The 14,104-nt window shown below is 38.7% G+C and overlaps 1 protein-coding gene across 2 annotated transcripts in view; it reads left to right on the top strand.

The window, feature by feature from the left end:
• Positions 1–14,104, top strand: part of SVEP1 (sushi, von Willebrand factor type A, EGF and pentraxin domain containing 1) — a 210,257-nt gene that overhangs the window by 142,282 nt on the left and 53,871 nt on the right. For both annotated transcript variants that reach the window (XM_035254401.3, XM_035254412.3), the window contains exons 30-36: positions 16–186; positions 1,866–2,039; positions 2,464–2,583; positions 4,638–4,814; positions 5,084–5,168; positions 5,752–5,943; positions 7,341–7,508. In XM_035254401.3, coding sequence (XP_035110292.3) covers positions 16–186; positions 1,866–2,039; positions 2,464–2,583; positions 4,638–4,814; positions 5,084–5,168; positions 5,752–5,943; positions 7,341–7,508 — 1,087 coding nt within the window. The remainder of the gene's footprint in view (positions 1–15; positions 187–1,865; positions 2,040–2,463; positions 2,584–4,637; positions 4,815–5,083; positions 5,169–5,751; positions 5,944–7,340; positions 7,509–14,104) is intronic.

The following is a 14,104-nucleotide window of genomic DNA, read 5'->3' as shown; positions in this document are numbered from 1 at the left end:
GTTCTTTACCCTCAGATTGCCCACCCTTAGGAGGGTCAGTACCTCATCTGAGAACTACATCAGCAGATTTAAAGCCAGGCTCCAAAATCAGTCTGTTCTGTGATCCAGGCTTCCAGCTGGTCGGGAACCCTGTGCAGTACTGTCTGAATCAGGGACAGTGGACACAACCACTTCCTCACTGTGAACGTGAGCTGCCTTTCTTAAAGACATTTCAGTGACTTTTGAAAAATATTGAAAACATAACACTTTTCAGGAATGCTAGACAAAGACTAAATGCTTCACAGTAGCAAATATACCAAATATTCATTGAACCCTCTTTGTTTAATGAACTGTGCGGAGCATCATGAAGGAAATGGGTGATTAGGATCCAAAGCGGCCATTTGTGGATGCATCTAAGGTGACGTAAGGAACTGAAAGTGATGGAAAGACACACCCTATCAGTGGAAGCCCAGAGAGAGATGGGTCATTGCTGGGTGGGAAAACAGGAGGAGATATCTTCAGTTGAGTGCATCCATTCATTCATTTATTCAGTGACTTTTAAAGCACCTCTTATGTGCTAGGTCCTGGAGATGAAGCAGTTGGGGGTAAAAAGCCTCTGTTCTTATGTAGTTTACATTCTAATAGGAGAGATGGAAATATAAATAAGTAAATATAATATTTATTTATAGTAAATAATAAAGGTAAGGGCTAGAAGTAAGAACATGAGGGAAAATAAAAGGGGCTAGGAAAATACAAAGTGTGGCCAGGCATGGTGGCTCATACCTGTAATCCAAGCACTTTGGGAGGCCATGGTGGGTGGATCACTTGAGCCCAGGAGTTCAAGACCAGCCTGGGCAACATGATGAAACCCTGTCTCATTACAAAAATTACCCAGGTGTGGTAGTGTGTGCTGGTAATTCCAGCTACTCAGGAGGCTGAAGTGGAAGGATTGCTGAGCCCAGGAGACAGAGGTTCCAGTGAGTTGAGATTATACCAGTGCACTCCAGCTTAGGCAACAAAACCAAACCCTATCTAAAAACAAAACAGAACAAAAAAAAAAACAAACAAACAAAAAAATTGAGAGGGTTGGGTGCAGGCAAGACTGCTATTTTAGATAAGCACCTGTTACCTCCTGATATATTCACCCATTTTTCTTTTTTTGCCTATGTGCCCCACTAGATAATAAACTCCATAAGGCAGGGATTTGTTTGGCTCACTGCTGTAACTCCAGCACATAGAACAGTGTCTACATGTTAGGCCATTTTACATTACTATAAAGAAATACCTGAGACTAGGTAATTTATAAAGAAAAGAGATTTAATTGGCTCACAGTTCTGCTGGCGGTACAGGAAGCATGGTGCCGGCACCTGCTCAGCTTCTGGGGGAGGCCTCAAGAAGCTTTTACTCATGGCAGAAGCCATCAAGAATAGCCACATCACATGACGGGAGTTGCAGCAAGAGAGACAGTGGAGGGAGAGGTGCTACACACACTTAAACAACCAGATCTCATGAGAACTCACTCATATTGCAAGGATAGCACCAAGCCATGAGGGATCTGCCCCTATGACCCAAACACCTCCCACAAGACCCGAACTCCCACACTGGGGATCACATTTCAGCAAGAGATTTGGGCAGGGACAAATATCCAAACTATCAGCACCTAGTTAGTAAATGTTTTTTTAATAAATGAATTGCTTGCCTAGTATGAGCCAGGCAATGTGCTAGATGCTGAGGGTTCAGGCTGCTGCTATCCCTAGGACACCCTCAGTCTGATGTTTGGATGCAGCCAAAAAGTCATGTTTAACTGAACTGCTAGTTTGATATAAATAGTGTCCTTTGGGTATTTTGCTTTTAATGCTGTTGTCTTCTTCCCGGTCACCTTACAGGCATTAGCTGCGGGGTGCCACCTCCTTTGGAGAATGGCTTCCATTCGGCCGACGACTTTCTTGCTGGCAGCACGGTAACCTACCAGTGCAACAGTGGCTACTATCTGTTAGGTGATTCAAGGATGTTCTGTACAGATAATGGGAGCTGGAATGGCATTTCACCATCTTGCCTTGGTGAGATCATTGTTGACAATTACTATATGAGTTTATTCTAGTTCTGTACAAGACAATCACCCCAAATTCCTGAGGTTCTTGAGACATTCCTTTGTTAATTTTATCTCATCCCAGTAAGCTCTGACCAAGCCATAGTGACAAAGCAGCTGTATGGAGAGGTGCCAAAAATGTTTTACATTTTTATTAGGCTCCATATTAAGAGTATATTTATATATCCCTGTCTTATACTTGCCCACCCATAAACTAAGAAAAAATAGCTTTTGTTGTACATCTGCAATGTGATTATGACTGTTATATTTAAATTTTATACAAATATATGAAGTGTTGTACATTACATGATATGTAATGATTTAAAAGTAAAAACAGATGTTGATACATAAGGAAAAGGAATCAATTTTAATATTTATAAACTGTCTTCATTTAGATGTCGACGAGTGTGCAGTTGGATCAGATTGCAGTGAGCATGCTTCTTGCCTGAATATAGATGGATCCTACATATGTTCATGTATCCCACCATACACAGGAGATGGGAAAAATTGTGCAGGTAACTAATATATGTATAACCAGAAGTTCCTAATTCCACTCTTTTTTTTTGAGACGGAGTTTTGCTCCCGCTACCCAGACTGGAGTGCAATGGCATGATCTCGGCTCACCGCAACCTCCATCTCCTGGGTTCAGGCAATTCTCTTGCCTCAGCCTCCTGAGTAGCTGGGATTACAGGCACACACCACCATGCCCAGCTAATTTTTTGTATTTTTAGTAGAGAAGGGGTTTCACCATGTTGACCAGGATGGTCTCCATCTCTTAACCTTGTGATCCACCCATGTCGGCCTCCCAAAGTGCTGGGATTACAGGCTGGAGCCACCACACCCAGCCATCCATTCTTTTTTTTAGTACATATTTTAAGTGTATGTTATTTTTAAGTAAGATAATAGTTTCAACTTCAAAGGGCATGCAAGTAGGTAGACAAGAAAGATGAAGGTCTTATAAAAGACACATCTATAACAACTAAAAGTTCTTTAAAGTAACATTGTGCCTTCCCCAACTTCCCAATTTCTGAAAAAACCAAACTGAGAGCCAACTATAGTGCCGGAATGTTGAAATGTCTACGTAGTACAAGAATAATACAGTGGATATAGAAATATAATAGGTGACCTCTCTGCCTCAATCAGAGCAAGGAAGATGCTTTATCACATCTTCACTATCAATAACTCTCCTCTGCCTTGGTTACGTAAAATTACATCATTGAAAAAAGGTAGACATCTGCCTCCCCAAGATATCTTGCATTATAGTATTTGGAAGTAGCTTTGATAATACTAGATCATTTCCCAACCGATTGTTGTATTTCTTCATTTGTTGTGAGGAGTAACCCCCAGAAAACAATTCGATATCTGTATAAACACACCATATAAACAGTTCTTTATTTTAGTTATTTCATGTAATAATATAACAGGCACATTTTTTGATGTTGCAAAATAGTTTGAGAGCAGGATTTTAATTCCTGTTTTATAATTCACTTTATGGATTTTCCCGAAGTAATTTTTCTCCTTATGTTAATATTAGGTGACATTCACTATGGAAAATAGCTTAATACACATCTTTGGACATATAGCTTTATGTTTACCTCTGACTATTTTCCTCAAAATCAGCTCATAATTGCATTTACTTTAAGAATTTATTTAAATTCCTTGACTTATATAGCCCAAATGGCCTTTGAAAAGATTGATGTGGCTGGGCATGGTGGCTCAAGCCTGTAATCCCAGCACTTTGGGAGACTGAGGTGGGTGGATTCCCTGAGGTCGGGAGTTCAAGATCAGCCTGACCAACATGGAGAAACCCCATCTCTACTAAAAATACAAAATTAGCCAGGCATGATGGCACATGCCTGTAATCCCAGCTACTGGGAGGTTGAGGCAGGCTGAATTCCTCGACCCAAGAGGCAGAGGTTGTGGTGAGCTGAAATTGCGCCATTGCACTCCAGCCTGGGCAACAAGAGTGAAACTCTGTCTCCAGAAGAAAAGAAAAGAGTGATGCAATATATCTTCCCCTTTTGAGAATTAAAGTATTATATTGACTTTTCTTGCTCAACGCTGGCCGAAACCTTGCTTTAGCCTTCTCTTCTCCCTATTATAGAAGTAGTGACTGACCTTGAATTTGTAGATAGGGAGAACCCAAAGCCCACACTCTATTTGGAAAGGGAGGCTGGAAACGTTCCTCAGTCTGCTTTATACAGCCTTTCCTTCAGCTTGACACCAACTCAAGTGCTCTGAAAAAGTGGGTATGAAGAGGGAACAGATGAAAGAGGCTAAAGCCTTTCTATGCCATGCTCCAGCAACATCACTACCCCAATGAATGCCTACCTTTGGGGCTAAAAAAATTATGTATCTTGTTAGGCATTGCTGTTTCAAAGTATTATTGCTTAAATACTTATTAAATGTATGTTCTGGTCTAATGTCCAATGTGTCTCTGGGCCCTTCAAGAGGTTTTTCTCTTGCAATTTGGATAGGTCTCTTAACTATAGTGGAATTCTTTTGCTGTGAGATGTTGCATGGTTGTATGAAAGCCACTTATTATTCCACCAAAACTGTTTGTTTCCAGAACCTATAAAATGTAAGCCTCCAGGAAATCCAGAAAATGGCCACTCCTCTGGTGAGATTTATACAGTAGGTGCTGAAGTCACATTTTCATGCCAGGAAGGATACCAGTTGATGGGAGTAACCAAAATCACATGTTTGGAGTCTGGAGAATGGAATCATCTATTACCATATTGTAAAGGTATGTTTATTAAATTTACCATGTTTATTATGTTTGACAATCCTAGAAAGGTAAGGGGTGTGGATGTATAAAATGTTCTGTTTTATCAGTGTTCTTTGTATTTGAACTGAGCTAATAGGCTCATGTTTAAACATGACCCCGCTGACACACACAACAAAAAAATAACGAAAACAAAGAAACAAAAAAAGATCTGGAGCTGCTCCTTGAGATTTCAGATTTTTGCACACACAGTCTCAAAAAAGCCATGTGTTTATTTTTCCTTCGTTAAGCTGTTTCCTGTAATAAACCAGCTATTCCAGAAAATGGTTGCATTGAGGAGTTAGAATTTACCTTTGGCAGCAAAGTGACATATAGGTAAGTCTGTAAGATTAAAACTATATTGTCAAAGATGTTGATGGCATGCTGGTAGTGATATAATACTGGAAGAAAGGGGGTGGGAAAGTAATTCCAGAGGATGTTTTTGAATGATTATGTAATTAATTGAATGATATATAGTGTGAACAAATCTTAATCCAATAATTTAATGGTAATTATATCTAGAATCCTTAAATCCCCTGACCAATAACCTGTTATTACCTTCGGCACCCGCTTGAGGTACCCTGAGAGTGGATGCTCCTAACTAATGAATACTCTAGATGTCTCAGAAACTTAGAATAGACCACACCACTCTCAAGCCAAGGATTCCCTGTTTGCAGTTACTAACCCATGACACAAACAGAAGGCATGCCAAATTCTTAAATCTATCTCATATCCCTGTGGGGAAGATGTACAGTATTCAATCTTGAAAAAAAAATAATTTAAAAGCGTTATTATAGTAGGGAAAAAATTAACTTTTCCAATATGTATAAATTCTTAATATTTTTAGAGTTTTTTGGCACAGATAAAAGTATGCAAAATAAAGCAAATTATATCCTGTTATTTCCTCTATCTTCTTTAGGTGTAATAAAGGATATACTCTGGCTGGTGATAAAGAATCATCCTGCCTTGCTAATGGTTCTTGGAGTCATTCCCCTCCTGTGTGTGAACCAGTGAAGTGTTCTAGTCCAGAAAACATAAATAATGGAAAATATGTTTTGAGTGGGCTTACCTACCTTTCTACTGCATCATATTCATGTGATACAGGATACAGGTAATGTCTGTAGACACCAAGTAAGCTTTCTACAATACTGTGTTACTCGTTCCTTATTTTATTTGAATTTTTTTGAGACATGGCCTCACCGTGTCACTCAGGCTAGAGTGCAGTGGTGCGATCTCAGCTAACTGCAGTCTCCACCTCCCAGGCTTAAGCAATCCCCCTACTTCAGCCTCCCAAGTGCAGCGACTACAAATGTGCCTCATTATGCCCAGCTAATTTTTGTATTTTGTAGAGATGGGGGTTTTTCCATGCTGCCCAGACTGGTCTCGAACTCTTGAGCTCAAGCAATCCACCTGCCTCAGCCTCTCAAAATGCTGGTATTACAGGCATGAGCCACCGTGCCTGTATGTACTCAGTAGGTTTTTGACTGGCTGATTCTAAAAACAAATTTATAAATATGAGGACATTCTCAAATCTGTATGCTTCCTGAGGCCTAGCTTACAGTAAATGCCCAAGGAAATATTCAATCTGACTGTGACTCTGGGAGTCCGAGTTCAATTGCTATAAGCATTCAGACTTCAAATATGAAAGCAAAAATTGTTTGTGAACCATAAACAGAATACCTGATAAATGCTTTTGTGATGGATTTCTTAATAAACAGCTTACCAAGCTTATACTCAGCATTGCATTGGATGTTATGAAAAAGCATGTCAAGATAAGGAGCTAGGCTCTTAATACTGTAAGAGATTAACTCTCTGTGTGTGTGTGTGTGTGTGTGTGTGTGTGTGTGTGTATGTGCGCGCGCGCACATGCATGCTGAAACAGAAGGGACAGTGGAGAAAGTCAGGCTGTGATTAGAAACATGATCAACAGGATCTGAAGTGGAACAGATCAAGTGAACAGAAAGTGGAGTGAATTAAAGCAGGCTATAAGAATCAGGTTGAGAAGAAGAGCAGGTAAGCCGTGGCACAGGGATGTGAGGTTTAAGTCAAAGGAAGACCAGAGGTCAGAGTCAGGGGCAGCATAGTTCAAGTGCCCAGGCTCATGGCCTGGACAGTTCCCTTTGACCTTAGTTGCCCTGATTTCCTGGCTACTTAAGTGAGTGTCTTTCTTCCTTTTGGATTCTAACCAATCTAATGAACCCCTTCTCATCCAAATAATCTGCTCTTCACAGGTCTGGAGTGCCTTACACCACTGCCCATAAGCAGATTCAGTGTTTTACTTTACACCAAATGATTACTGTTTTTATATTGTTTTCACCCATTCATTGTTTTAAATGGTATATAGCTTGTTTAGATTTCTCTTGTTTTTATATAAAGCAATCTAATATGAAGAAATGCTATTTTATGTACTAAAATTCCTCAAATGTCCCTTATTTTCTTCTGAGTTCCTGTTTTATCTGTATAGCAGCAAATCCTAGCCTCTGAGAGTAACATGATTCTTTCCTGTAGCTTGCAAGGCCCTTCCATCATTGAATGCACAGCTTCTGGTAGCTGGGACAGAGCGCCACCTGCCTGTCACCTCGTCTTCTGTGGAGAGCCACCTGCCATCAAAGATGCAGTCCTTACAGGGAATAACTTCACTTTCAGGAACACCGTCACTTACACTTGCAAAGAAGGGTGAGTAGAGCCTACGAAGGAAAGGATCATTGAGAGCCAGGGAAGTGGATGCTCCCAACTGAGGAGATGGGCTCCACTGGACACAAAATTTAATTTCCTGGCAGCCAAAGCCAAAGAGAGCCTTGTGCTTTTATTTCCTGCCAGCAGAGGGGGAGCATATTCTCCTGTGGAAATGTTTTCCTGGAAGTTGAGCAGTATATCAGAGTAGACCCTCAATAGTGGACATTGAGCAATGCAGTGAAATATATCTTTATATTATACTTTTTTCAAAATTTGTATCTGTCTTTTTTTTTTTTTTTTTTTTTTTTTAGACAGACTCCTGCTCTATCACATTGCCCAGGCTGGAGTGTCTTGGTACGATCTTGGCTCACTGAATCTTCACCTCTCAGGTGCAAGTGATTCTTATGCCTCAGCCTCCCAAGTAGCTGGGGCTACAGGCACCTGTCACCACACCCAGCTAATTTTTGTATATTTAGTAGAGACAGGGTTTCACCATGTTGGCCAGCCTAGAAACCCCAACTGTACTAGAAAGACAAAATTAGCTGGGCATGGTGGCTCATGTCTGTAATCCCAGCTACTTGGGAGGCTGAGGCAGGAGAATTGCTTGAACTTGGGAGGCAGAGATTGTAGTAAGCTGAGATCGTGCCATTGCACTCCAGCCTAGGCAACAATAGTGAAACTCTGTCTAAAACAAAAGAAAGCAATGCAAAAAATGAAAGAAAATTCTATTTAAAATTCTCCATGTATCCATTGCTGAGATAAAAGTGCATGCTAAATTTTTGCCATCATTATCTTAGATCTCTGCTTATAAAAGAAATACAATATTACAGACATAATTAGAAGCCATTCTCATCACTCTCCTATGCTCCTCAAAGTAACAAATGTGCATATTTGTCTTTATTAAATACATATTCCCCGATAAACATCCTGTTTATTTATGTATTTTAATATTGGTCTATGTTGCTTCATATTCTAAGTATCCTTTTGAAGCTTTGATTTTCACTTAACCTTATCTTCTTTTACATTTATCCCTCTTGATACATGTAAATCAACTGAATTTGTTTTCAGTGACATATAGTATTTTCTTATAAGAATGAGCTATCTCTAAATTACCCTTTTCCTTACCAGTAGAGGGTTAATTTATTTATACTCTGTTTGAACACAAGTGCTGAAGTAAATATTCTTGCATATGTTTCCTGGCACACATATAAAAGAACATCTCTGACCTAGACATGAGGAATTGGAATTGTCCAGTTATGGAAGATGCACATTTTTTAACTTCACAAGATAGTACCAAGTGCTCCCAGAAGTGACCATACACCAGTTAGCACTCTAAAAAGTAATGTGTGAGAGCTTCCTTAGCTCCACGTCTTTGCCTAGATTGGTGTTTATCACAGTTGATTCTTCTTTCCAATTACATCATTTTTTAAGGTTGTCTCTTTCCAAAAATTACTGTAAGATTCTAAACACTTTTCGAATTGTAGTTTAACTGGGAGTACAACCCTCCAAAGGGTTATTGAGAGTGCATATTTCTTATTCTATGGATGAATTGTTTGTGTCTCTTTCCCATTTTGTTATTCTTTTTCTTTTTTTTATTGCATTTTAGGTTTTGGGGTACATGTGCAGAACGTGCAAGATAGTTGCATAGGTACACACATGGCAGTGTGTTTTGCTGCCTTCCTCCCCTTCACCCACATTTGGCATTTCTCCCCAGGCTATCCCTCCCTAGCTCCCCCCACCCACTGTCCCTTCCCTATTCCCCCCAATAGACCCCAGTGTGTAGTACCCCCTTCCCTGTGTCCATGTGTTCTCATTTTTCCTCACCTGCCTATGAGTAAGAATATGTGGTATTTCATTTTCTGTTCTTGTGTCAGTTTGCTGAGAATGAAGTTCTCCAGATTCGTATTGACTTATATTTTCAGGAAACCAATCCCTTTTTTTTTTTTTATTACATTAGTTGCAAAGACCTTCTGCTTATCTGTGGCTTTCTTTTCCACTCTATGGTATCTTTTGTCACAGAATTTTTTAGTATAGCCATATTTATCAGTTGTTTTCTTTAGAGTCCTTTAGGGTTTTTTTTTCCATTAGGTTTAAGACATTTTTCCAAACCTCAAGATTCTATTTAATATTTCTGCCTTCTTCCTGAACAACTTGAAGACTTTGGAAAGTATTAACTTCTTTCAGCACTCCCATCTTAGATGTCTTATCACTATCTACATTTACTTCCCTTTTATCTTATAGCTGTTCATATCAGTCATTTTTAATTAGTCGCTGCTTATTTATATTTATTACATGTCTATTAATTTTTTTCACCACCATTTCTTCTTGCATCACACCCCTTCAATTTGGGATTAGTGTTTCTACTTCCTGAAGATGTTCTTTGCATCTTTTCCAACAAGAGTCATGAATTACAGTCTTTGTTCAGAAACTAATAGTATTTTGCCCTTGCTCTTGAATTGTAGTTTAGCTGGGTATACAAATCTACACTGACAATTTTTTCCATAAATATTTTGAAGCTATTATTCCATTGACTTATGATTCTAATGTTGCTATTGAGAATTCCATTATGAGTCTAATTCAGTGATCCTAGATCAAGGATAATATTGCCCTCCAAGGCTATTTGGCAATGTCTGGAGATATTTTTGGTTCTCACAACTGGGGGAAAGATGCTACTAGCATCTGATAGAACCCAGGAATAATGCTAAACATACTACAATGCACAGAACAGTTCTCCACAACTAAGAATTGTCTGGTCCACCATGTCAATAGTGCTGAGACTGAGAAACTCTGGTCAAATTCTTGTTTCTGTGTAGGTAATACATTTTCCTCTTTGGTTACTTTTTTAAAAACTTGTCTTTGTTGTTTTAGTGTTTTGCTGTGAGATGACTATGGTGTATTTATTGTCATTCATCTTATTTGGTAGTCATTGTACTTCTTCATTTGAGAATTTATATCTTTCATCAATTTAGAATATTCTTAGTCATTTTCACTGAAAATATTTTCTGTTTCTTACTTTCTCTTTTCTCTCTTTCTGGATGTCTTATTAGATATATGTTGGGCCTATTCATTCTATTTTTCATGTTAATGTGTCACATTTTCATTTCTTTCAAAACCTGTTATTACATTTAGATAATTTCCTCATATATATCTTCCAGTTCACTAATTTTTCTTCTGTCTATAGTCTGTTTTTGAATATATCCATTAATTGTTTCTAATTTTTATGTTCTATATTTTTATTTCCAGAATTTCTATTTATTTTTCAAACATTTCTTGTTTCATAGTCACTTTTTTTTTTTTGAGATGGAGTTTTGCTCTTGTTACCCAGGCTGGAGTGCAATGGCGCGATCTCAGCTCACCACAACCTCCGCCTCCTGGGTTCAGGCAATTCCCCTGCCTCAGCCTCCTGAGTAGCTGGGATTACAGGCATGCACCACCATGCCCAGCTGATTGTTTGCATTTTTAGTAGAGACGGGGTTTCACCATGTTGACCAGGATGGTCTCGATCTCTTGACCTCGTGATCTACCTGCCTCGGCCTCCCAAAGTGCTGGGACTACAGGCGTGAGCCACCACACCCAGCTGGTCATAGTCACTTTTAGTAGGATTTTGAGTCTGTCTTTTGTCCTTAATTATTTCAGCATACTTATTTCATACAACTTTTTGTATTTTAGAACTTTTTTCTCTTATCTCATTTATTGGTGCTCTACCCTTGCAGTTTGTTCTGTCTGCCCACAAATTTGTGAGGAAAAACATGTTTGTATGTGTTTTAATTTCAGATTGTGTCCTTATAGTAAACAGGATTTGTTTATCTAGGGCAACCCCTTATGTTCTGAGTATGTAGATTGTTTTTTCTACCAGGTGTCCCAGGACTATCACCAGCCAAGAACCTAATTTTACATTAATTTATCAATTTGAAGGTTTTCCATACAAAGTAAATGATGTAAATTCTAAATTCACATGAGGTACAGACTTCGCTATTGTTCTCTATTTTAACTCCAAAGCATGTTTTCTATCCTCTATACTTCCCTTCCTTGTCTAATCCAGGGTTAACCATAGCATTCATTCACAAATTTACTTTTCTGTTTGTAATTTCCTCTTCATTTCTGGAACATGGAAATTTTCTTTCTTGTCACCTCAGCTATGCATCTAAAATAATTTATAATTCATCAAGTATTATAGAGGGAAGGTTTCCAGACTATTGTATGGCAGAACAAGAAGTCAGCACTCATCTTATCACCATTTACTTATTTTTTATTTCTTTCCCCCAAGAAATTGATTGGCATAGGTCTGCATGCTCTGTGTCTTGTTTCATTCAAGGATGGCATCACTGTGTTCAAGTCATGGCCTTTGTGAAATGTAACCTGTCTTACTGTCTTCTTCCACTTCCCAAGATGCTGTTGGCCTTATTAGAGTATTAAAGTTCATTTCCTTCTCCAGTCCCTCTTAACTCTGTCTCCTCCCTTGGGGCTGCCTAGCACAGACCATTGCCCTGCACACAATGTAAGCCTCCTGGGCCTTATAAAAGCCACATGCTTACTGTGTGTACATGCACACACTTTTGCATCTGTCTAACTATTTCCCTCCTATACCAGTGTTGTGCTTTTCCTGGACCTTTCCTTGAATTATAAGGGCAAGATCCACTCTCAAGTTTAGGACAAAAAGGCAGAGACTTTAGGAGACTTAAGTGATATAATGAATGCAGGGAAAGAAAGAAGCAAGAAGTCTCATTTCTGTGTCCTTCTCTAAACTTGGCCTTCCAGATTCATCATTTATCTAAACATTTATCTTTTTTAAACCTTTTATCCAAACTCTCAAACATAGGGGGTGTTCAGCTGTTTGCTCAAATGCATAATTGATCATTTGTTCCTCATTTTCCTTTTCCTTTTCATGTTTATACTCCGTGGTGAGAAATTCAGAGGGAAGAAAGGGTCATTACCACCCTAAAATCCTAGTTAAATTTGCCCTTTTGATTATTCTCAAATATAAACTTCTAAATGTAATTATTGGATATGTTCAGACATAAATCTTTGATTATTATTATTAATTGAAAACATAATTACTGATGCAGATTTATACTTCCTATTGTTCTCATTGAATTGCAGCTGTTTAAATATCTAGTAGGCTGCCGTTTTAAGACTTCTGCTAAAACAGAAGAGCTAATAATGCATTTGGGAGCTCTCTAATAAAGCTCTCCAGGCACATGCTCATTAGTAAGCTTCCACCCAGTGTGTCAATCAAATCACTGCAAATTGCATCTGAAAAGTATTCTGCCCAATTTCAATGGATTTTTTGTTATGATTCCAGAAAAAATGCAAATTTGTTCCAGCCAGTTTATCCTAAGATGTGTTCTTCTAAAGCATCACTGTGATATTGATGGGCTATTTTTTCATGGGAGTATAGACTAAAGCAATTTGTTTTATTATATGTATGGCATGGTTTTTAGTAAATGTCTGCAAGAGTGTCCCCAGTGCCTCTTGAATGAGAATACCAAATGTTACGCAGAATTTTATCAAGTACTCCATCCTTTTAGACCTATGCCAGTTCCAATTTTTTCTCCTTTTGTAGGCAACATTTAAAGAGCATATCTCATTCTTTGCACAAAACTTTCTTTCTCTAAGTGATTCTTTAATAAAGTAAGTGGGTAAAATATGTCCTCTGTAAATTTTAACACACATTCAGACTTCTAATATCATGAAATAGTGTAGCAATTTTATCAGAGACCAGTTATAGTGCTATCTTCACCATATCTAATAATTGATTTCTCCTTTTTTGTTATTTGTAAACTATACCCTTCTTTAGCATCTTTTCCTTTTCTTTTCTTTTGAGACAAAGTCTCACTCTGTTGCCCAGGCTGGAGTAGAATGGTGTGATCTTGGCTCACCACAACCTCCACCTCCAGGGTTCAAGCAATTTTGCTGCCTCAGCCTCCCAAGTAGCTGGGTTTACAGGTGCCTGCCACCATGCTCGGCTAATTTTTGTATTTTTTAGTAGAGGCAGGGTTTTACAGTATTGGCCCGGCTGGTCTCAAATGCCTGACCTGAGGTGATCCACCCACCTTGGCCTCTCAAGGTTCTGGGATTACAGGCATGAGCCCCCATGCCTGGCCTTTAGCATCTTAAAAGACTAACTGATCTATTTTAGAAGATACTTATTTTTAATAAACTCCTATCCTCATTTTCATGAGATAATTTATCTAGTTATCTAAAGCACTGGCATACCTATCACTCAGGAAATTATGAAGGCTTTAGGACCTCAGTGTCAGGTACTGGGGACAAAGATAAAATATGTATTTCTTGTGATGTGACAGAGTTTATCTATTCTTTGCCACCTCTTCATCCATCAAACAAGACAGTAACCCAGTCAAAAAATACACAAGATCCTAGTTTTTACCACTCCCTTTCCAAGGGCTTGTATGCCATTCCTAATTATTTGTAAAATCCTAGTATGTTCCCTTGAGGTATCACACCACCATTGGCTAATGCTACTTTTCTGTCTTGAATGATTCTGCTTCTGTTCCCTCATGACTCCCTTCAAGAGCCATTTTATTTGTGAGGCCTTTCCTCCCCTTCCCATTCTTCAGGTAGAATAGTCACTCCTT

The sequence above is a fragment of the Callithrix jacchus genome, chromosome 1 (assembly GCF_049354715.1).
Source record: "Callithrix jacchus isolate 240 chromosome 1, calJac240_pri, whole genome shotgun sequence".
Classification (NCBI taxonomy): domain Eukaryota; kingdom Metazoa; phylum Chordata; class Mammalia; order Primates; family Cebidae; genus Callithrix; species Callithrix jacchus.
The sequence above is the reverse complement of the archived record's forward strand: the minus strand, read 5'-3'. Positions and strand labels throughout refer to the sequence as shown.